The 23,210-nt window shown below is 50.2% G+C and overlaps 2 protein-coding genes, 1 long non-coding RNA gene and 1 other non-coding gene across 6 annotated transcripts in view; 2 read left to right on the top strand and 2 right to left on the bottom strand.

The window, feature by feature from the left end:
* Positions 1–49: 49 nt before the first annotated feature.
* Positions 50–9,468, bottom strand: ZNF692 (zinc finger protein 692). Of its 2 annotated transcripts, none has more exons than XM_007990144.3 (12): positions 9,034–9,468; positions 8,231–8,421; positions 7,928–7,959; positions 7,334–7,597; positions 6,612–6,660; positions 6,386–6,520; positions 5,820–6,041; positions 5,655–5,732; positions 5,480–5,558; positions 3,865–3,979; positions 724–823; positions 50–557 (listed from the first exon to the last, which is right to left on the bottom strand). In XM_007990144.3, exons 2-12 carry the CDS (start codon positions 8,407–8,409, stop codon positions 251–253), a joined length of 1,560 nt encoding a protein of 519 aa, XP_007988335.1. In that variant the 5' UTR covers positions 8,410–8,421; positions 9,034–9,468; the 3' UTR covers positions 50–250. The 2 variants fall into 2 exon arrangements, with proteins under 2 accessions (XP_007988335.1, XP_007988336.1); XM_007990145.3 differs by having other exon boundaries at positions 9,058–9,156.
* A 7,196-nt stretch (positions 9,469–16,664) lies between these two features.
* Positions 16,665–22,485, bottom strand: LOC140711304 (uncharacterized). The gene is made up of 3 exons (XR_012092472.1): positions 22,380–22,485; positions 17,812–18,691; positions 16,665–17,169 (listed from the first exon to the last, which is right to left on the bottom strand). It is a non-coding gene; the product is annotated as an uncharacterized lncRNA (long non-coding RNA).
* The window catches only part of PGBD2 (piggyBac transposable element derived 2), a 55,456-nt gene continuing 51,922 nt past the window's right edge, over positions 19,677–23,210 (top strand). Inside the window, exon 1 of one of the 2 annotated variants that reach the window (XM_037986142.2) lies at positions 19,677–22,982. The gene's annotated coding sequence lies outside the window, so the exon portion shown is untranslated. The remainder of the gene's footprint in view (positions 22,983–23,210) is intronic. The other variant, XM_073014265.1, reaches the window with a different exon arrangement.
* On the top strand, positions 22,945–23,050 carry TRNAL-CAA (transfer RNA leucine (anticodon CAA)). The gene is made up of 2 exons: positions 22,945–22,982; positions 23,005–23,050. It is a non-coding gene; the product is annotated as a tRNA-Leu (tRNA).

Below are 23,210 nucleotides of genomic sequence, written 5' to 3'. Positions count from 1 at the left end.
GGATTTCTGCACCTCAGGTGCCAAAACACTCACTCTGCCCACACATGCCTGCATAAAATACTCTGTTTATTTTGTCCTTTAGGTAGACTAAAGTAGTCCAGCTCCCCTACAGCCCAGTCTTGTCCCCACCCTACACTCTGTCGCCTTAGTTCCTGGGGACCAAGCATCTGGTGTTTCTCAAGCAGACCCTCTCCTCATTGCTCCTTTTCAGTCCCTGGAGTCTGGCTCCCCAAAGCCAAAGCTGGAGAGCTCATTGCTGAGGAAGCAGGATTGGAGCCTGAGGAGATGCAGAGGGCCTGGACCCCTCACTGGATCCCAGAGGCCCAGGGGCAGAGATGCTGGGACAGGGCTCTAGGGAACCACTGGGTGACTCTTGAGGGGCCAGGAGCAGGACTGGGTGACTTTTGCTACGGTGGGCTGCAACACTGTCTGGCTTCTCAAAGCGCTTGCCGCAGAATTCGCAGGGGAAGCGCAAGGCAGCCACCGTCTCTGCATGCTTGCGCTGGTGCCAGTTTAGGGAGGCCTTCTGACGGCAGGTAAACCCACATATCTCACACCTGGAGTTAGGGACAGAGGAGGGAAGGAACAGACCTCAGGCCATCTTGACTTCCCTAGGGGGTTCCTCCTGCTCCCCAATGCCTAGGTGTCCTATATATGCCTAGCTTCCAGACTCCACCTCCTCCCTTCTGGCCCCTGGCCCTCAGACCCCAATCCAGCACTCACTGCAGGGGTTTTTCTCCAGTGTGGATACGTCTGTGGATGACAAGGTTGCTGCTAGTGCGGAAAGACCGGGCGCAGAACTCACAGATGTAGTCCCGGGTGTCTGCAGGCATATGAGGAACACTCCAGCATCTGCCCCCACCCTGTGGCCCCTCCTTGGTCCACCCCACCCACTGTCCCTCACCGGAGTGCACCAGTATCAGAGGTCAGGAGGCTCAGGTTCTAATCAGTTGTTATCTGATCATGGAGCCCATCTGGACCTCCTTTACCTGATGGGTCATGAGGTCCCTTGACCTGATGGGTCAAGTAAGACATGAACCCAGCTAAAAGACCTCATTATTGTCCACCCCACCCCCTGCCCGCCAATCACACTCAAACCAATGAACTCCCAATGGAGATGCACCACCCCACCTCAGCCTCTAGGCTGGTTCTTTCTCAAAGGAGACCCATGCAATGGAGAGCTGGGTCCTTATGTATGAACTGAAGGCCCTGGGTGGCAGCCAAGCAGAAGCTGGGAGTCCACAATGGGAATTAGGATTGAAGCTCAAAGCCCAAGGACAGACTCTGGCACCTGGAATCATTTACCACCTATTCAGGCTTGCATATCCCACCTGTCCCAGACCCTATCAGTGCCCTGTGGAACTACCTGTCTGCAGGCAGCCAGTCCCCTCTCCTCTTTTTTCCCTGAAACTGCACTCCCTGCTTGTTCCAATAGCACCTGCCTGTTGCCCATGGTCACAGTGTTGCCAGCAGCTCTCACAGGCTGCGGTGGCTTCTCTAACCCACCAAACCTCAGGGTCTACAGTAGAAAAGGCACCTCTGCTTTTCATGGTGCCCTTTAGACCACCTCTAACATCACCACCTCTCTGAAGACCCCACCATCAGACCCACATACACCTGCAGCCTCTTCCTTTGGCCCCATCACTCCCCATCCACGTAACTCTAGGTTCAGCCCCTCTACTCCCGTCAGCCACTACTCCTGCTGTCAGTCAGCACTCCAGCCCTCTGTTCCCTGACCTCACTGACCTCATCGCCCACCCTCCTTAGTCACCAGTCTCAGGTCACACCCGTGCACTGCACCACTTCAGAAATTGCTATTTCTTCTAAGATACAGTGGGTTGGGGGGAGAAAAAAAGAAATTGTGATTTCAAACATCCTGGTTCCTGCCAGGGCCTCCTACCTTGTCCTCTTGCTATGATAATCCCATGACTCCAGGCCAGTCCACTGGCCCCACCATCTTCCCTCTGAGCCCTTCCCCACTCACCTGCATTTCCACAGCCATCTTTGTTGCCTTCTTTCATTCACACTACCAATCTTCCTGTCCCTCTCTCCGTCCACTGTACTTGCTTGGTTAAAGCCCAACTCAGGATAAACACAACTTTTGGTCTGCTCCAGGCCTGCACGTGTGTACTGTAGGGGGCACAGTCTGCCTCTTGGCCACTCTCTTCATCTAGTCACAAATCTTAAGGCCCCCTTCTTACCCTACTGCGTCTGCATTTCCCTCATCAGTTCACTTTTCCAACTTTCTAGAAGTACAGAAGACATTTCACACCAATTCCTCTCTCCACCAGCCTCCAACACCCCCAGCCTACCAGCCTTATTCAGCGGGGCTCATTTCTAAAGTCGCCAAGAAACTAGAACACCCACATCTTCTGCCCACTAAATCCACTATTCAACTTGCATCTGTGCCTATATAAACAACTACTCAAACTGTTCCCCCCGGCAGCCCTCCACTGTGCCCCTCAAGACTGACCCCTTCTCACTTGAGGTCCCCCACTTCACTCCAGCATCAGCAGCAAGCCTTTCTCTATGGAATCATTCCCATCTCTGTGCCCTGAGCCCACAGCCTTCCAGCTAAGGCTCCATTTCTCTGCCCGTCCTCACAGCAAAACACAGAGCTGTCCATACTTGCTGTCTCCACTCTGCCTTGAACGCACATCTGGTCACCTGTTCTCAGATCACATTTGGCCTGTCGCACTGGCAATCATCCCCCCTTCCTCCCTGAAGCATTTTCTATACTCAGCTCTTCAGATACCACTCTCTCCATCTTCCTCACTACTCACCTGGCCTGTCCTCTGATGGCTGGAGTGCCATGACACTCACTTCCTCTATCTAGGGACACTCTGGCGTCATGGCTTTCAATACCACCCATATGCTCATGACCCATACATTTATATTTATATTTTTGTCAGACATCTCCCCTGATCTCCACATTCACATCTCCTGGATGTTTAATTAGCACGTTTCAAATCAAATTTCCCTTCCCAAGACCATTTCTCCCTTGTTTTCAGAAAAATCACATCACCTTCTGCACGGTTGCTGAGGCTGGAATCCTCCAAGTTACCCAACTCCTCCCTGCCCACTCAGCTGTAGCCAACCCATCCTTCCCACAGCAGCCCATTTGGCTCCATCTGCACACACACTGGCCTCCAGCCACTCCTCACTGACTCAGCTGCTGCCAGCAAATCCAGGCACCACCTTGCCCTCTTGCGCATCTCTGCAGTCATCTCACAGTTGAGTGCCTGGTTCTGCTCATCTGAGGTCCCCCTATTCACACAGCAGCCACAGTGATTTTTTAAAAAGTCAGCCACGTCCCTCTGCCATTCAAGACTGCGATGGCACCCATCTCACTTAAAGCAGACGTCACAATGTCCTGTGGAAGGTCTCAGAGGCCTCCGCCAACTACGTGACTTCTCTTCCTTTCTCAGCTCCTGGCCTTCCTATTCCTGGAACATGTCACCCAGATACCACCTAAGGGCCTTCCCACAGGCGCTGTCCATAGTCTATAAGGTGCAGGTCTCCATTCCTCATTTCACTTAAGTCTTTGCTCAAAGCATCTTCTCTTTCTACAATAGCAACTCCTCCTTATGCTCTCCTCCTTTCCCTAGCTTCCACTTTTCTTCATAGCCCTGTATCACTAAAGTGGATGTCTCAAGAGGGTTAGCGCTGCCTACTCTGTTCATTGCTGTACCCAGTACCCAGAACAGTTTAAAACAAGCAGGTGTTCAACATACAGGGCATGCAGGATGAGTGAGAGTCATCCCTCGGAGGGAGGTGAAGAAACCCACAGAGTGGGAGCTGCCAGGACCCCGTAGAGGGGGAGGTGAAGAAACCCACAAAGGAAGGTGGAGCTCCACCACTCACCACTGTGCAGCTTCATGTGCTCCTTCAGGTGTTTCTTAAAGTTGAAGGACTTCCCACAGGCTGGCTCTGGGCAGGAGAAAGACTTCTGGTGGATGTGCTGGTACTTTTTGTGGTGCTAGAGAAGGAAGTGGGTGGTAGGGAGAGAAGAGGCAAAAGGATAGCCGCCTTCCACAGGGAGATCAATTGAGCTCACCCAGCAGGCATGCTCCTCTGTCCCCTTCCTGGCCTGTGCCCCAGCAGTTCTCCCTGTCATGGCTCATTTCCTTGAGGCTCAGTCCTCACCTACACCATGAGCCCCACGCCCATCCCATCCTGACCACTCAACTCTCCTGTCACCCTGTTCTGTGCTTGACTTCCATGATCTCAGCTCCTTGTCACACTCTCACCCTGCAATGTTCCCTGTACAAAGTATCACTCTGGGTGACACCCCTGGTTCACCTAATCATGAATGCACTATCTGCTGCGGAGGGGAAAGCAGTTTGGGTAAGTATGATTATCCTATTTAATGTCAATATTCACGTGCAACAGTATCACCCCAACTGCCTGCTTTTTAATACCTCGCCACGGATATTTATATAATATGATTTTCTTCTAAATCTGCTTTGGAAACACACACACACACACACACTCAACCTAGAACACTATTAAGGGTAATAGGCTCTGCAACCTTAACTCCTAAATATCGAAATTATTTCTCTTTTCACTGGCCTAAGTTAGCATCCTCGCTCACTAAATTGCATGGGCTGTTCCCTTCTTTAGAATCCCGTTTTTCCACAGTTAAACTTCCAGGGGCTGCTTTGGTCTCCTCCATAACAGACTCCAGAAGGTCTGACACGCCCTGCTGAATGCTCTTCTCAGCCTAGAGCTTCCCTGTCATCCCGGTCGTTCTCGCTTTTCACTTGATTCCTCTGTCATCTTCTGTGGGCAGCACTCTCCCCATCTTCTACCCTCACCTCATCATCCCAGTGTCTGTGGCCCTCCCCAGACTTGGCACCTGCTGTTCCAAGTGCTCTGGCTGACTGTAGGGATTGGACCCTTCCCCCTCTGTGCCTCAAATTTCTCAGCCAGTGAGTGAGATTGGGGACAGGACCATCTCCTAGCCCACTTCACTCTAGGAATATCCTCTCAAGCCAGGATATGAGGCAACCCAGGCATGGACTCCGAAGCCAGGCCACCAGGCTCAGAACCCTAGCACTAAGACACACTAGCTGAAGAGCCTTGAGCAACGCCTAACCTTTCTGTCTGCAAAGTGGCAATAATATCAGCACCTAATCCATGGGGATATTGTGAGAACCAGAAGACTTCACACACGTCAAGTGCCCAGGACTGTCATTAGCACCTCCAGGGGAGCCTGATGCATGCCACTGTCATCTCTGTGTGGCCTCCATGGAAGAAGCAGTAGAGGGCCGTGGCTCTGTGCGCCTGAGGCATGGTTTCATCTACCATTTGTCTGATTCAATGATTACTAATTATAGGAAAGCTCTGCATGTCCATCCTAACCCTCTGCTTCACAGTTCTGAATCCTCCCATGCCTTAAGATCCTTTTCCTCAGTTTCTCTTTTAGCCCTTTTCCCCCACCCCAGCAGCCACACAGGCCCCAACCTGTGCCCCTCACATTCAAATACTGCCGGTTGGAGAAGATCCTTCCACAGCCAGGGAAGTCACAAGGCATCAGCTCTCTTTTGGCAGCTTTCCTGGGGAGAATGGAGAGGAGCAGGATGACTCCTGCCTGCCCTTCTCTGCCTCCCTCCTGTCGGCCCTCCCCAGAACCCCATCTCCCCAAGTCCTACCTAATTCTCTTGGGGCCAATCTGTGCAGTGTCCTCATCCCAGGCCGGGGTTGGAGCAGACTGGGCCTGACTCCCAGTGCTATGGGCAGCAAAGAGGGAGCAGAGGGCCTCGAGGGAGGGCCACATCCCAGAACGCCCCTGCCCTTTGTCTCAGCCATCAGGTTACCTGGCCAGGGCCTCAGTCTGCTGGGCTGCTTGAGGTGTCCTGCTGAGCTCTGGCTGCACCCCGATTTCTGCAAGTGGAGGAGCTCTGGAACCCAGTGAGGATGCTGACAAGGATGGCACAGCAAAAGGAGTGGAGAGTGCTGCAGGGGCTGGTGGTGTCTCCCCCTCTTTAGGCGTGCAGGTGACAGGGGAAGGGAGTAGTCTGGGGGCATCAGGCTCACTACTGAAAGGAGAACAAAGAGGAAGATGGCATTAACTCTCTGGGCAGTCAGCTAGCCCCAGCCTGACCCTAGCCCCTAAACTGAAAAGACCTCAAACCTGAAACAACCCTACCCCCACCCTAGGCTCCCCATTCATATCTGCTTTCAGCCCTCAATCTCCCTGCGCCTGACTTCACCCCTTTTCACCCACGCACTTCAAAGACTCTAGTTCTTTTTGCCTTCCCCAAAACCCACCCTTCCCTCCACACCAACAAGCCCTTCCCTCTAGTCTGCAAAGCTATGAACTGCCAGGCCAGCTGCCTCCCTCTCCTGCTCTGCTCAGCATTCTCCTTCAACCCCAACTTGCTCATCTGGGGAGGAGCTGTAGGTCCATAAGCTGGCATCACTGAGCATCTCCTCTTCATCCTCATCATCGTCCTCTTCTTCCTCACCCTCTTCCTCTCCTGGAGGTGGGAAGGTCTCTGGTGGGGGTCCCACCCTCCTGCAGGCCCAAAGAAGGCAAGTCTGAGGTCCTGCTCCCTCATCCTACCATCTATGCAATTCCACCCTTTCCCTCCTACCCACATCCTCACCTGGGCAACCTGGCCTCTTGAGTCCTCTCATCATGCTCAGATTCCAAATCTGTGGGACAGGCAAAGTCAAAAGGGAAGGAACTCTGGACTCAAGGGATGAGGACATGTAAAGTTCTAAGGTCTGAAGTGATGTGACTCCTTTTTTTTTTTTTTTTTTTTAAATAGAGATGGGGTCTCACTGTGTTGCCCAGGCTGGTCTCAAACTCCTGGGCTCGAGCAATCCTCTTGCCTCAGCCTCCCAGAGTGCTAGGACTATAGGTGTGAACCACTGCACCCAGGCAGAGACTCTTGAGGAGGAGGGAGCAGAGGCTATTGGAGTAGGAGGCGTTGTTCTATTTCAGAGATGATATTCACACAGTTCACAAAACTATAGTCAAAAATCTTTCCAATACTGTCCCCCCATCGCCTACTTCTTCCCACAGGCAACCTGGTTTCCTATGTGCCTTCCAGAGATATGTTATACATTCACAAGTACTTACACACACACACACACACACACTCATTTTCCCCTTATTTGTATTTTTCACCAATGATAGCATACCATACACTGTATTTTGTTCTGCTTTTCGTGCCCAACAATGTATTTGATGATATATTTCTTTGTCAACATAGAGTTTTTCCATTGAAAAAGGATGATTTTTAGAGAACAGGGTTCTGAGCTACAGAAAATGGGAAACCTCTTTCCTCCCTTTTCTCCACAACTCTGCTTTTTCCCAGCCTACCTGCAAGCTCCTGCCCACTCGTGGCCTCAGAACACCAACTTCTCCGGGTAGTATGTGGAAGGGAGGCTGACTTGGGTGCCTCTGAAGGTGTGGGGCTCAAAGAGGGTCCCCAGGAGAAGGTATGGCCTGCTGAGCACTCCCACACAAGCCCCCCATCTTGGCCGCCAGGCCCCCGAAGGCCGGGCACCAGGCTGCACTCTCGGCTGTGGGCATGAGACAAGAGCACCAGATACTGCAGACGTTTTGGAGGCAAAGGCTCAGGACCTGGAGGGGTGGGGGAAGCAGTCAGGCTGAACTGGGAAGTCTCCTCCTCTCACCCTGGAGAGCCATACCCAGGGAGCCCTGTTCCCTCAAACCCCAGGGCAACCTCAGCCACAGTCCAATTTCTCATTCTTCAGAACCAAGACACACTAGATCCTGAGACATTGCTCCCTTCCCCACCCAGAGGTTGCTCCCATCAAACTACCCCGTGCTCCCCAACTCACCCCATCCTTCCCAAACTCACTCAGGGCTCCCTTTGAAAGGAGGGTGTTTCTGGGTCACCCTGTGGCCCCTCTTCCCTCTGGCTCTCACCCCCTGCCATCCCATACCTACCTGCACAGAGGACACAGCCTGAGGAAGTGTACCTGCCAGCAGGAGAAGAGGCAGGTCAGGACTCAGGTGGCCAGCCACCCTCGGCCCTGGGCACTCACACATGTAAGGGGCCAGCCCTAAGGGCTGCTATTCGCTGAGACCATGAGGAGGGGAGCAGGACCCTGGGAGGCCACAAGTCACACAGGCCGTCCTGGTAAAGTGAGAAACCTGAGGGTGGAAAAGAGCAGCGGGACAGGCCCTGGAGAGGAGGCTAGGGGCTGCTGCCTGGGTAACCTCCCCCAAGCCCCTCTCCCGGCCCCTAACCGGTCCAACAGGAACTTGGCGAGCTGCGAGTGCAGGGAGAAGCCCAGCCGCTCCTTGAGGAGGCACCACTGCTCCATGTGGCCGCCCAGGCGGATGCGGCACTTGCTGCGGCGCGCGTCCAGCTGCCGCCGCTTCTCCCGCCGCCTGCAGGACACGTCCACCGCCGGGGAGGAAGCCATGTGCACCAGAGGCTGGAGGGTGGAAGATGTCTTCAGCGCCCAGCCGATCCTGGGGGTCGAGGACCCGGCTCCACCTGTCGTTGGGGCCTCAGTTCCCTCATCAGTGAGGAAGACTCACTGATCTATGCAATTCCGGGGCAAGACTAAACTATTTCAACAGCAGTGGCAGGTGTGGAGCAAACCCTGTCCTTCTGTGATACAGGGTGTGGAAGCTCAGCGCTACCATGTGGGTGTCGTCGGGGGGAGGCCGGCAGACACACGCAGTCAGAACAAAGGCCTGCGCCCTCCAGTCCACTGAAGTGGAGCCGTGGGGAAGGGGCGAGAGACTTTCACGGGAAATTTCAACTGGGCTGGGGGGAGGTCCACACATTTCATCTTGAAGAGGGCAGCGGCCTTTACTGCTTTGTAGGGGAAGGAAAGGTCGTGTCCTGGCGTGCAGCTGGGGGCGCTCTTCACAGTTGGGTCGAGTGACGGTGGGGCCGGGTTCAGAGGTCTGGAGGGCGCCCCCCACCCCGTCTTGGGCACCCCCACTTAATGCTGGCAGTGCGTGGAGCGGACCAATCCCAATGGCAGCTCCCAGGTTGCCCAGAACCCCGTCGCGACCCACCCCCACCCCGACATTACCTGTGCGCCCCCACGCGCCCTCACCCCGACTGCGCCTGCGCCTCCCGGGCCAGGCGAGCAGGCCCGGAGCTGCTGGAGACAGGGGCCCACCTCGCGCGCGCAGCGTTTCTCTTTTAAGAAGAAACGGTGCTTCTCGGCGTCGGCTGCGGTATCCCGGAACTGAGGCCCGCGCCCCAGAGGGCGGGGCGAGTCGGAGGCCGACGGCGTGCGCCTGCGCACTGGGTGCCCCTCGCAACGCCGGCCGGAAACCGTGGTTCCCCGACTCGAGTCGCCCGCGCGTGTCACGGAGCCCCGCGGCAGTTGTGGTTGCGTCGCTTCTGTGGTGAGCGTCTGCGCTTGGTGACCAACGGTTTGAGGGAAAGTGGAAGAGACAAGGTCAGGCCTCCTGTGCTCCAGCCCCAGCCCATCGGCCTGTCTGGGGACGTTGCCTCTTCGCTTGTTCCGGTTTTGTATTCACCTTCCATTTCCCCCTCACAGTTGCCGCCCGCAAACGTGATGCAGAACTGGTCACTTTGAAAGCCAGCTAGAGCCCTCTGGACCGCAGAGTCCCACAGTCACAGCCCACTTCTGTTAGCATCAGAGTTCCTCCTAAAAGTCGCCTGCATTCTCTGTGGACTCTCACTTCCCATCCTCTTCTCTTCAAACGGCTCTGATGGAGCTTTCCTCCCCGCCCAGCCACTGCAGTGGCGCTTCACAGGGTCACTTGCGACGGTCATCTTGCTACATAGCAGCTGTCAGTTCTGTCCGCCTCCCTGCCCTAGAAAGAGCGCGACTGTGTAGCTCGCGTCTTCCTCATCCTTATGGCTCCCTACATTTTTTGGCCCCAGTTTTACTTCTGTGACTTCCTATGCTCCTGGTTTGCCACCCTTCTCACTGGCTTCCTCTTTCCTTTTTTTGGATCCATTCCCTCTGTTCTGCCAAAAGATGAAGTGTGCCCTGGATCAGGCCTTGAACCAGATCTTGTCTCGTCTGCAGATGTTCTCTTGGGTGATCTAATTAGTTCCGTGGATTTAAATACACGATGGCTCCTAGCCTAGCCTTTTTTCAACTCCAGTCATATATCTTACTGCCCACTTGACTTACCTGTGTTAACTGAGCTAACACGTAACGAATTTAGGACAGTGCCTGGCATGTAGAGAGCACTGACACATGATAGCTGATATTTTCTCCAACATAAATATGGCAAACATGTAACAATAACGCCTGTACCCTCCACCATGTCAGTACCCACCCCCTTGCTCAGAAAAAAAGGGAATCAGTCTTGATTATTTGCCTTTTATGACACCTAAACTATATACATCAGCAAATCTTGTTGGTCCTGTCTCCAAAAATTTATCTTAAATCCAATCACTTCCGACCCTCTCAATTGCTAAAACCCTACTCCAAGCCACTGGTATTAATTTTCTGTAACTGTTGTAATAAATTGTGTTGTTTTCAGCCACAAACTTGCTCCCTTTAGGCAGATTTATTTTCTCATGGTTCTGGAAGCCAAAAATCCAGATCAAGGCATCAGCAGGGCCACGGGCCATATAAGGGCTCTAGAGGAGAACCCTTTCCTTGCTGCTTCTGGCTTCTAATGGTGGCCAGCATTCTCTGACTTGTGGCCACATCACTCCAATCTCTGTCTCTGAGGTCACATTGCCTCCTCCTGTGCCACATCTCCCTCTGCTTCTCTCTTACAAGGATGCTTGTGAATGCATTTAGAGTCCATCCTTATAATCCAAATAATCACTTCATCTCAGTATCCTAAAGCAATTACTTCTGTATTTGCCATATAAAGTAATTGGCTGCACATGGTGGCTCACGCCTGTAATCCCAGCACTTAGGGAGGCCGAGGCGGGTGGATCACTTGAGATCAGGAGTTCGAGATGGGCCTGGCCAACATGGTAAAACCCTGTCTCTACTAAAAATACAAACAAAAAAAAAAAAAAATTAGCTGGGCATAGTGGCATGGACCTGTAATCCCAGCTACTCGGGAGGCTGAGGCAGGAGAATTGCTTGAACCTGGGAGGAGGAGGTGGCAGTGAACTAAAATCGTGCTACTGCACACCAGCATGAGTGACAGAGCAAGACTCCATCTAAAAATAAAATAAAAGTAATCTCCACATGTTCTGGGGATTAGGACACAGATATCTTTTCCAGGACTATTTTTAAGCCTATGATACCACTATCATCTCACCTGGTCTATGGCTACATCTTCCTAATGGATCTGCCTCCTACTTTAAGTTGTACCCTCACAAAGCAGGGATGATTTCCTCAAAGATCCAATCTTTTGCTTAAAATCTGTAAGTGGTCTCCAGTGCAATCCAAAATCCTTATCGTGGCCTCAAGGCCCAACTTAATCTGGCCCTTGGCTTCTTCTCTGGCATCATCCCCCAACTTTTCCCACTTTGTCCTCCCACCTTTTTGCTATTTCTCAAGTGTGCCATGTATGCTGGAGGGAGTTCTTTTGTCTCTGCAGCACTCATTTCTCCCCACAGCCCCCGCCCCGTCCCCCAGCCCACCACCCAACTCTTCATCTGTTTGCTCCCTTATTGTCATGTGAATCTCTATATAAGATCACCCACTCAGCTATGAAATCCCTCATTCAGAAAGCTCCCTTTCCTCAGTCATGCTCTACTTCACTGTGCCCTATTATATCTTCTTTGTGGCACTTACTTTCTGAAATCGTCTCAGGGACTTGTCTGTGTGTTTGTTATTGGTATATGATGATTGTTGACTAGCCCAGCCTTCTCTGCAGCCTAAATATCTCAAATGACATGGTGTCCAAACATGAACACCCTTAGGATGAGCCCAGTGTGTCCTGTGCATATTCCTTTTGATTTGTGGTATCAGTGCCTCAGCCTACTTGTCCGACTAGCGTAAGGTAGGAAAGAAGATGTCCCATCTACTTTACTCATTAATGAAAGTGTAACTTTTACATCAAAAGAGCAGGACTCCATCGAGAACAAACTTTATCCTTTCCTCAAGGTCCCTAAAAGATATCTGCAAAATCCTTGTGATTTCATCAAAGGGAATGAAAGATCTTATAACTCTTGGTTACTCTTAGAATGTTGGGTCTCACTTTGAGGTCCAAAAACATTCTTGGTTCTCTTGGTTTGATCTTGTTTAAAATAATAAAATGAAGCTACTGCCAATGCCCAGCTCTTCAATAACCCTCTCCAAATAAATCTCTCAGCCTCTCTTTAATTTCTTATATCATCTAGGTACGGAATGAGCCAACTCTCTCAAAAACAGTCATCAGCCCCTTCCTTTGTAAGTGCTGCAAAGGAGTGCTAACATTCTAAGGAGGGGTTATCTGTAAACATTGGTTCTCTGCCTTTAGTGACCTCATTGCAGTCTGAGACCTTGAATTCCATCTTAGCATCCCATTACAAAAGCTAAGATTAAATGCAAGCTATTGGTAATGTTGTCACCGTTGAGCTATACAGTTTGCAGACTGCTGAAACTGCCAATTCTTTTATACACATCAAAGGCTCCATGTGGAGGACACATTTATCTTCATAACATTTATTTTTCCCGGACTACGCATGGCACCATAGCGCTCTTCTTATCTCCTGTCTTGGCATAGCCAAATCTAATATTTCTGTACCCTCTGAACTTTTAGTATCTTCTCTCCAAAGAGAAAAACTACTTTCCATTCCCCGGGTCCAAGGAAGAATGAGCCAAATTGCTACAGAAGTTGAGTCAACCCACTGCCCTCAAATCCTGAGACGTATTCCCAGTGGGAAGAGGAACACTCCTTCAGGACTTTGTGCCCCAAATTCCACGAGACCCACAGACACCCTCCGCCCAGCCCAGGCTCCAAGTATTTGCATGAATTCTCTCTCTTTCTCAGCTCTCATCCTCTCAGTGACTGGTGTCTTCATCCTCCAACCAGTCGTCATTGCTGGGAGTGCAATTCGGTTTCTCCTGAGCCCCTGACAACTGAAGGGTGATGCCTCTACCCTGAGTCTGATCACGCCCTAGTGCGGGGGACCTGGGCCCTCTGTGATGCCGTGTGGCCCAGGTAGGGCGGGGTGGTACATAAGAGATGCCCTTGCCCTTGCTCCTGGCTGGCCCAGCTGCCTGGGTTGGTGCTGTTAGCTTTGGCTCCGGGGCCGGAGGGCAGACGACATGGAGGAGGAAGCCAGCCGCCAAGAGCCTGGCCCTGGGAAATTCAGCGGCTACAGGGGTGCTTGCCGCTGCGGAGCTCGCGACGTCGGCCGCGGAGCAACGCGTTGCTCCTGGTGCTGAAGCAGTGCCTGCGCCCCTCGCTGTGGTTGTGCTGATGGCAGCAGCAGCCCGTCTAGCGTGGCCACTGCCGTGATGCTGGCTGCGGTGGGGGAGGCGGCCCGCTCCAGGAAGCAAGTGGGAGCCAGGAACAGGCAGAAGCCCCGCCCGCTCCTGAGTTGACTGGGTGGGAGCTTGGCGCTCCTGGGTGCAGCTGCTGCCGCCCTGCTGTGGCTGCGGACCCAGAACTCCCTGTGCTCTTGGGGGCCAGAAGCAGCCAGGAGCCCCGCCCTCCCAGGCAGAGCTACTGCGGCTCAAGCTGTGGCTGCAGACCCAGGCATCTCTTCCCTCTCCAGGGGCGGCCCCTCTGCCCGCGCAGGCTCAGAAATGCCCGGCTGTGCTGCCTGGTCTCTCCCCGCTCCTGGTGCCTGCTCCACGGGCTCTGAAATGCTTGCTCCCACTGCCTGGCTGCTCCCCGCTCCCAGTGCCCAGTCTGATCTCAGAGCAAAGTTGAGGCCAAGGCCGGCGCTACCGCAACCCGGCCAGGTGTGCGCACACTCGGGCAGCGCTGACGTACCAGCCGCCTGCTGCCTCGGCCCCCTCTGGACTTCCGGGCGCCAATGAGCACAGGAGGGAGGCCGAGATGAGGGCTGAGGGCAAACCAGCATTGACCTGCAGGTGCCCCTCAGCACGAACAGCCTGGGTGCTCTAATGTTGTTCCTTCTGTTTTACTTCTAACTGCCCTTCCTCCTCCTCCCCTCTGACTCTCTCATTGCATAATTTTGCCCCCTCTTTCTCTCCTTCATCTTCTCCCGTTTTTCTTGCCTCATCTCATTTCCTCCCTCTGTACCTAAAAAGTTTCGCATTTGGGCTAAAAAATGAACCCAACCATTTCTCTTCAGCCATCTTCTAGCATTAAGCTTCTAATACAGAAGAGTTTGTGAGCTACCAACAATTTGAAGACATTTCTTCTAGTTCTACTCCTGCTGCATTCCCCTCCTGTTTAGTCCACTCACCAGACTATTTTTGGGTTGTTCCCTTGCTCTCTCTCCATGCTTCCACCCACCAGGACCTGGTAGATCTTACCCTCCTCACACTGCTCATTCAGCTGGTTAGAAATGAAGCCCTTCCCACCAGTGAGAACTGGGAAACATGGTTAGGACTAAAGAATTCTCTATCTCCCCTTTCCTCATTGTTAGTCTTCAGTTCACTCTCTCCAGGAGCACCTAAAACATCTCGTGACTAAACATCCCATTTGGAGCCCTGAGCAGAGACTGTGATCCACTAGATTAGGGCCTTGGGCTTCAAGCCTATATGTATTTCAAGCCTTTGGACTATATTTAGACTTTCTGGGTACTCATGCAGACGCTAACTACACCATGCTTTTTCCCCTAGGCCAGACCATAATGAAAGATGCTTTACCTTGAAAACTAAATGGACAGGACTTGATCACAAAGCATCACCTCTGCCCTGGACTCCAGAGGATTATTCCTCACTGCTTACTTGACATATCTATTAGGTATCTCAAACTGGAAGGTCTGAAACTGAAATCTCTCTCCTCCATAATCTGCCTCCCCTTAGCCTTCCCTTTGTCAGTAACTCATGAGGTTTTTCCTTCTATTGCTCAGGCCAAAAAATCCTTTTTGTGGCTCATTTACTTCTTGCACATCAACAAATCCTATTAGCTCTACCTGCAAAATACACCCAGAATTCAAATCTTGCTTACCACCCAGCCTGCTTCCATCCAGTCCAGACCAACGTGGCTTGCAGCACCTCTCAACTGTTGTCTCTGCTTTACTGTTGTATTCTATAGTCTACCCTCCACACAGCAGCCAGAGGATCCTTTTTGTTTTTCTTTCTTGAGACAGTATCTTGTTCCATCACTAAGACTGGAATGCAGTGGCACAGTCACAGCTCACTGCATCCTTGAAGTCCTGGCTCAAGCAATCCTCCCATCTCAACCTCCCAAGTAGCTGAGACGACAGGTATGTGCCAACATGCCCAGCACATTCTTTAAATTTTTTGTAGAGATGGCCTCCCGCTATGTTGTCCAGGCTGGTCTCAAACTCCTGGCACAAGTGATCCTCCCTCCTTGGCCTCCCAAAGCTTTGGGATTACAGGCATGAGTCAGGATTATAGGCATGAACCACCATAACCAGCCCAGGGGATCCTTGAAAAGCAGGAGATCTTATCACACAGCTCAAAACCTTCCCTTTTGCTCATTGTCAATCCAAAGGCTAGCACCAGGCCCTCTCACTCAGTTTCAGCATATTGTCTGTTTTGCATTCCTTGTTGGCATTTTCTTCTGCTCTTCTCTTTCCCTGGAGCCCTCTTCCCTCAGATATTTTATCCAGTCACTTCTTGACTCTTGACATTTCTGCTCAAATGCCACATACCGAGAGACCTTCTGAACCACGTGCATCTCTCCCTAGCCTCTTTCTATGCGTTATTTTTCTCAACAGTACGCATCACTACCCATCCCCACCAAAAAATCATCTTATTTATTCTAGGTCTTTCTGCTGGAATCTGAGCATCTTGAGGACAGATAATTTGTTTTATTCGCTGCAGCATCCCTGGTCCATGGGGCTCAGCTAGAGCAAGGGAGTTTTCTGGGCAAGGCAAAAGGAACAAAGACAGATCAAGCACCTTTAGGAAAAGGCACCCAGCTTGCTGGGGCGTATGGGAGACAGGGAAGTGAGGTCAGGCTGGTCAGAAGGGTCTGAAGGCCAAATAGGCCACCAGAAGCATTAGGATATGAGAGTAACAGAAAACAACCCACAACCCTCCTCCATTTTTCACTTTCTCCCTTCAGACAGGACTCCAAAGTGATAAAAAATTGACCACCTTAGGGACAGAACAAGATGACAGAAAAGGATTCTCCATTTCTTTCTTTCTTTCTTTTTTTTTTTTTTTTTTTTTTTTTTTTGAGACAGAGCCTTGCTCTGTCACCCAGGCTTGCGTACAATGCTGCGATCTTGGCTCACTGCAACCTCCACCTCCCGGGTTCAAGCAATTCTCCTGACTCAGCCTCCCGAGTAGCTGGGATTACAGGCCCGTGCCATCATACTCAGCTAATTTTTGGTATTTTTAATAAAGATAGAGTTTCACCATGTTGGTCAGGCTGGTCTCAAACTCCCGACCTCAGGTGATTCCTCCTGCCTCAGCCTCCCAAAGTGCTGGGATTACAGGCATGAGCCACCGTGCCCGGTCCAGGATTCTCCATTTCCTATCCCCCGTAGATATATCAATTTGAACTACTATTCACAGATAAAAATATTTTCACAAGAAGTAAGGAAACCATGGCCCAGCATGGTGGCTCATGCCTGTAATCCCAGCAGTTTGGGAGGCCGAGGCAGGAGGAATCACCTGAGGTCGGGAGTTCAAGACCAGCCTGATCAACATGGAGATATCCCGTCTCTTCCAAAAATACAAAATTAGCCAGTGTAGGTGGCACATGCCTGTAATCCCAGCTACTTGGGAGGCTGAGGCAGGAGAATTGCTTGAACCCTGGAGGCGGAGGTTGCAGTGAGCCGAGATTGCACCATTGCACTCCAACCTGGGCAACAAGAGTGAAACTCTGCCTCAAAAAAAAAAAGAAGTAAGGAAACCAGATGAGAGACCACGGACCACAGCACCTGGGTATAGCAAAGAAATAAGAAGAGCGGCATTGGCCGCGCATGGTGGCTTATGCCTGTAATCTGAGCACTTTGGAAGGCTGAGGCAGGTGGACTGGTTGAGTTCAGGAGACCCCATGTCTACAAGAAATATACAAAAATTATCTAGGTGTGGTGGTGTGCACCTGTAGTTCCAGCTACTCAAACGGTTGAAGTGGGAGGATGGCTTGAGCCTGGGAGGCAAAGGTGTGGTGAGTCAAGATGCCAGGATTGCACCACTGTACTCCAGCCTGGGTGAAAGAGCCAGACACTGTCAAAACAAACAAACAAAAAACACAAAAAGGAAGAGGGGTATCGAAGATGGTAGGAAGGACAGTTTTACATTTGCCTACATCACCCGTTCTTCAACCTCAAGCAGCACAGCAGAGAGAGATACTTTCCACTTGGAGAAAGAAGAGAGAAGTGAGCACTGGACTTTGCCTTGGACCCTAACACTGGGCCCACCCAAGTCAAACCCAGCACCAGGAAGGCCCCCATATCCCCAGACTCTAGGCCAGTACATGAGGTCTGAGCCTTCAAGCGTCCCTGGCCCCAGGCTGGATCCTGCATCCCCAGGTTCCAGACCAGGGACTCAGTCTCTGGCCTCTGGGCCCACTCCAGCACCAGGTCAGCACCAGTGGCACAGGCCTTCAAGCTCACCCAAGCAACAGGCCAGGCCCTACAGACTCAGTCTCCAGACATACCCCAGGGTCAGGCTGACCCCGGTAGTCCAAGGTCCTAGGCCTGCCTCTGCAGCTGCAGGGTTCAGGCCCACCCCAGAGCCAAGTTAGCACATCTAGCCTCAGGCACCAGGTCAACACCCTTAGCCCTTAAACACCTAGTCTCCAAAAGAGCACACACACACACACACACACCCTTAGCCTTCAGGCCAACCCCCCGTGGATCCAGGTACCTGGTAAGTACGTATAATCCCAGGCTCCAGTGGAGTCGGGGTCCAGGCCACCCCATCAGACCCTGGAGCCAGGCCAGCCTCCGTGGACAGAGGATCCAGTGATACTGCTGCAGATTCAGGCCTCCAAGCCAGCCTCTGTGAACTCAGGACATAGGTTTACTCCTGTGGACTTAGGCTCGAGGACACAGACTCCAGGCCCATCTCAGTATCTGGCTGGTCCCTGCAGACTCAGGCTCAAGGCCCACTCCAGTGGCAAGTCAGCCCTCATAGACCTGGGATTCAGGTTTGCCACAAGGGACACAGGTTCCAGGTCCACCCCAGCAAATCCAATCAACAGGTCCACCCTAGCGGATCCAGCCTTCAGTCCTGCTCGCCCGTTCATCCAGTCACTAGACCAGCCAACCCAAGGACTTAAGCAGCAAGCTCACCCATTGGCCACAACAGGCAGCCTGCCCAGAATTTCTGGACAGGCTGACTGATAGATAAAGGGTGTTTTTAGATAATCAAGTCTTCAAAAACTGGAATAAGTAGCTACTTCTTCAAATATGCACACACCAATGCATGGAAGAATCAAGAACAATTAGAAATATGCATCACCAGCCGGGCGCGGTGGCTCACGCCTGTAATCCCAGCACTTTGGGAGGCCAAGAAGGGCGAATCACTTGAGGTTAGGAGTTCAAGATCAGCCTGGCCAATATGGTGAAACCCCATCTCTACTAAAGCATACAAAAATTAGCCGGGTGTGGTGGTGCATGTCTGTAGTCCCAGCTGCTCGGGAGCCTGAAGCAGGAGAATTGCTTGAACTCAGGAGGCAGAGGTTGCAGTGAGCCGAGATCATATCACTGCACTGCAGCCTGGGTGAGAGACCGAGACTCCATCTCTAAAAAAAAAAAATATGCATCACCAAGGGGACAAAATAAAGCACCAGGGACTGACTCTAAAAAGGTGGAGATGTATAAATTGCTTAAAAAGAATTCAAAATACTTTGAATATGAATGGATTAAATTTTCCAATTAAAAAACGTAAAGTGGCTGAATAAATTTAAAAAAAAAAAAAAGTCCCAACTGTATGTTGCCTACAAAGGACTCACTTCACCTATGAAGACACACATATACTGAAAGTAAAGGGATAGAAAAAGATACTCCACGCAAATGGAAACCAAAAGAGAGCAAGAGCAGCTCTACTTAGATAAAATAAACTTTAAAACCTTAAGTCAAAAACCGTAAAAAGAGACAAATAAGGTCACCACATAAAAATAAAGGGATCGGCCGGGCGCGGTGGCTCAAGCCTGTAATCCCAGCACTTTGGGAGGTCGAGACGGGCGGATCACGAGGTCAGGAGATCAAGACCATCCTGGCTAACACAGTGAAAGCCCGTCTCTACTAAAAAATACAAAAAACTAGCCGGGCGAGGTGGCGGGCGCCTGTAGTCCCAGCTACTCGGGAGGCTGAGGCAGGAGAATGGCGTAAACCCGGGAGGCGGAGCTTGCAGTGAGCCGAGATCCGGCCACTGCATTCCAGCCTGGGCGACAGAGCAAGACTCCGTCTCAAAAAATAAAAATAAAAAATTTAAAAAAAGGGATCAATTCAGCAAAAAGATACAACAATTGTAAATATATATTCACCCAACATTGGGATACCTAAATATGTAAAGCAATATTAATAGAGGTAAAAGGAGACACAGGTTGCAATATAATAAGAGTAGGGGAATTAAACACCCCACTTTCAGCAATGGACAGATAATCCAGACAGAAAATCAATAAGGAAACTAAACTCTAGACCAAATGTACCTAACACATGTACACAGGACATTCCATCCAACAGCAGAAGAATACATTATCTTATATATAGAAAACCCTAAGGACTACATTGAAAGTCTGTTAGAACTAATAAATTAATTCAGTAAAGTTGGAGGATCGATATACACAATCAGTAGCATTTCTACACAGTAACAGTAAACTATCCCAAAAACAAGTCAAGAAAACAATCTCATTTACAATAGCTAAAAAAAGATAAAATACTTAAGAATAAATTTAAGCAATGAAGCGAAAGAGCTCTACACTAAAAACTATAAAAGATTAATGAAAGAAATTGAAGAAGAAATGAGTAAATGGAAAGATATTTCATGTTAATGGATTGGAGGAATCAATGTTATTAAAATGTCCATGCTACCAGAGCAATCTACAGATTTAATGCAATCCCTATAAAAATTCCAATGACGGTTTTCACAGAAATAGAAAAAACAATCCTTAAATACCTTTGGGGAAGAAAAAACAATCCCAAAATTTGTACAGAATCAAAAAGAAACTGCTCAATGATAAGAAAACAAATAACCCACTTAAATAATAGGCAAAGAATCTGAATAGACATTTCTCTAGGGAAGACATACAAATGGCCAACAGCTATATGCAAACATGCTTAATTTCAGGAATCATCAAGGAAATGCAAATCAAAACCACGATGAGATATTACCTTCTGGCCAGGCGCTAACGCCCATAAATCCCAGCACTTTGAGAGGCCGAGGCAAGTGGATCACCTGAAGTCAGGAGCTCAAGACAAGCCTTTCCAACATGGTGAAACCTTGTCTCTACTAAAAACAAAATTGTGCTGGGTGTGGTAGTGCATGCCCATAATCCCAGCTACTCAGGAGGCAGAGGCAGGAGAATTGCTTGAACCCGGGAGGTGGAGGTTGCGGTGAGCCTAGATTTTGCCACTGCACTCCAGCCTGGGTGACAAGAGTGAACCTCTGTTTCAAAAAAAAAAAAGAGATATTACCTTCCATCTGTTAGAATGGCTATTATCAAAAAGATGAAAAATAACTAGCATTGGTGAGGATGAGGAGAAAAGGGAAATCTTTCACACTGTTGGTGGGAATGTAAATTAGTACAGCTATTATAGACAACAATATGGAAGCTCCTCATAAAACCTAAACAAAATTACCATATGATCCAGCACTCCCACTACTGGGTATATATCCAAAGTAATTGAAATCATCGTGTTGAAGAGACGCCTCTACTCTCATGTTTATTGCAGCATTATTCACATGGGTAAGATATGGAAATAACCATAATAGCCATCAATCCCTTTGTGGGATTGTTTCCATTGGTATGTGCACCTTTATTAGTTTTTATTGACTTGGCTATTTTGCAGCTTGGTAGGGAGGTAGAGGTTAACTTTTCGAAAACTAATAGTAAGGAAAATGGTTTCTGTCTGAGAGCAAGACCAAGGATAGCAATACAAATAAAATTTGTCAAGAGACACAACTGATTTATCTCTGGCAAAGAAAAGATAACCCTGAAGTAGAAATCCCAACTTCCAATATCACAGTTTATTACTCAGGATATTAACCCAACTTTAATCCATTAGCAACCTCTTTTCAGCCTTCATTTGGCTGAATTATTATTTTAAAAGTCTCTTGAAATTCTCCTTTTAATTAGTTGTAACATTGATAACATTGTATAGGTCACTGAAAAAGACCTTCCTTGACCAAATTTTAGTCAGGCTCCTCTGATTCCTCTTTTTGATTAGGCCTCCACCTTGGCCCCTATCCTGTCTTTGGCCTGTAAAGTCTAGTCTTAGCAAACAGTCCTGCTATTCAGTTTAGTGTGAATTCCGCCAGCCTTGATATTGATCAAGTTACTCATTTCTCACCTTTGAATTTCTCACCTTGATGTCTAAGTCTTTGGCCTCCATTAAGTAAGAATCTTTTAAGGCCTGTTTAGCATATAGCCCCTACTCCTATTAGTAACTTTTCCTCCCTCCCTTCCTTCCTTCTTTCCTTCTCCCCTACCCTTAATGTCTTCTATTAGTAATTTTCTTTCTTTGAAATTTCAAATTTCTTTGAAAGTGATCTTGATCATAGCTCACTGAAGTCTCAAATTCCTGGGCAGAAGCGATCCCCCTGCCTAGGCCTCCCAAAGCACTGGGATTACAGGCCCGAGCTGCCCCACTTTGCCCATTCTCTTAGTAATTTTCCATCCACTGATACCCCCACACTCTGCTCCTTGGCTTTAAATTTCTAGCTGTCTTTGTTGATTTGGAGTTGAGCCCAATCTCTCACCCCTATTGTAACAGTCTGAATAAAATTCTCCCTTGCTGTTTGAACGAGTATCAGAATAATTTTTCTCTTTAAAATTATCTTTCATCATTAGTTAATGGAATAAAATCTTGACACATGTGGATTTTATATTTGCATGACATATATTTTAGTTTTTGAAAAATATTTTAGCAAAAGTCAGTTTAGTGAGGCCTTACTTAACTGCCCAGTCTAAAAATAGAACGTCTCCACCGCTTCATTGCTTTTGTTTTTTCCTCACTCTGTACATGGGATTGTGCTGGTTATCTCCTTCACTGGCAAGTCAGCTCACCTAGCTGGGGCTTTGTCTATTTACCGTTGTGTTCGCAGTGGACACTCAGTGTTAAGATTCAAGGAACGAATGCCTGGATGAGTGGTATCCGGGCTCACAGGTAACCTCACAGCCAACCGGGAGGACCCTGCCAGAGCTGCTCTGCAGTGCGAGTCCCGGGCCTTCCCACTGGACGCTGTAAACGCAGCCTGACCGCCCTCACCTCAGCCCGGGCCGCCAGGCCCCTCCGACCTGGGACTTCCCGATCCCGCCGTTATCGCCAACCGTATCTGTGTGGTTTCCTGGAGGAAGCGCGGTGGACCTTGAGGGGAGGGTATGCGCAGGAACAATCAAGCAGAAAGCCGCTATCATAATGATGATAACGAAGACAAAAGCATCCATCTGTCACTTTGTGGCAACCGTTTTTCCAACTACTCTCCAAGTAGTAACTGCTTGTCAGACACTTTCCCCAGCGAGGGTCGGAGTGTGAGGCGGAAGCTGGTGCTTTGCTTTTCTCAGGCATTGTCCTGCGTTTGCGGGGCCAGGCGCTGGCATACGGTCACTAACCCCGGTCGTTAGCTTCGATTCCCGGCCTGGGAGAGCGCTATGGGCCACACCGGGCTGCGTTGCAGTCGCAGCTTTCTCCAGAGCTCCGCCGGGAACGGGAAGCGCTGAAAAGTCGCGACCAGTCAGCAGGATTCCCGCGGCCGCAACACGGGTGTGACGCGACAGGCCGACACCAGGGAACGCAATTACGAGAGGAAGTGACAGGCGCTTCGCTTCCGAGTGTCAGGATGGCCGAGTGGTCTAAGGCGCCAGACTCAAGGTAAGCACCTTGCCTACGGGCGTTCTGGTCTCCGGATGGAGGCGTGGGTTCGAATCCCACTTCTGACACATTCGTTTTAATGATATTTTATTCCCTTGAAGAAACCCCAGAATTTCCCCTGACTCTGTTGGTATTTTATTGTCTTCTCCAGGACGAAAGTTACAACTCATCTTTGCTGCCTAGTTTTCCCTATCTGCCGCAGCCGGGGGGTACTACCAAGGGGAGCGA

Source organism: Chlorocebus sabaeus, unplaced genomic scaffold, assembly GCF_047675955.1.
Source record: "Chlorocebus sabaeus isolate Y175 unplaced genomic scaffold, mChlSab1.0.hap1 unalloc_scaffold_551, whole genome shotgun sequence".
NCBI classification, from domain to species: domain Eukaryota; kingdom Metazoa; phylum Chordata; class Mammalia; order Primates; family Cercopithecidae; genus Chlorocebus; species Chlorocebus sabaeus.
Note: the sequence above shows the minus strand (reverse complement) of the source record. Positions and strands in the feature narration are given on the sequence as shown.

Bases quoted from the DNA above. Each gene is read 5' to 3' on its own strand.
- ZNF692 (XM_007990144.3), bottom strand. From the start codon at position 8,409: ATGGCTTCCTCCCCGGCGGTGGACGTGTCCTGCAGGCGGCGGGAGAAG. The intron at 6,661-7,333 runs GTAGGCTGGGAA...CCTGTCCCACAG, and splicing joins GAGTGGGCAGGAGCTTGCAG to ATTTGGAATCTGAGCATGAT. The intron at 5,733-5,819 runs GTAACCTGATGG...TGCTGCCCATAG, and splicing joins CAGACTGAGGCCCTGGCCAG to CACTGGGAGTCAGGCCCAGT.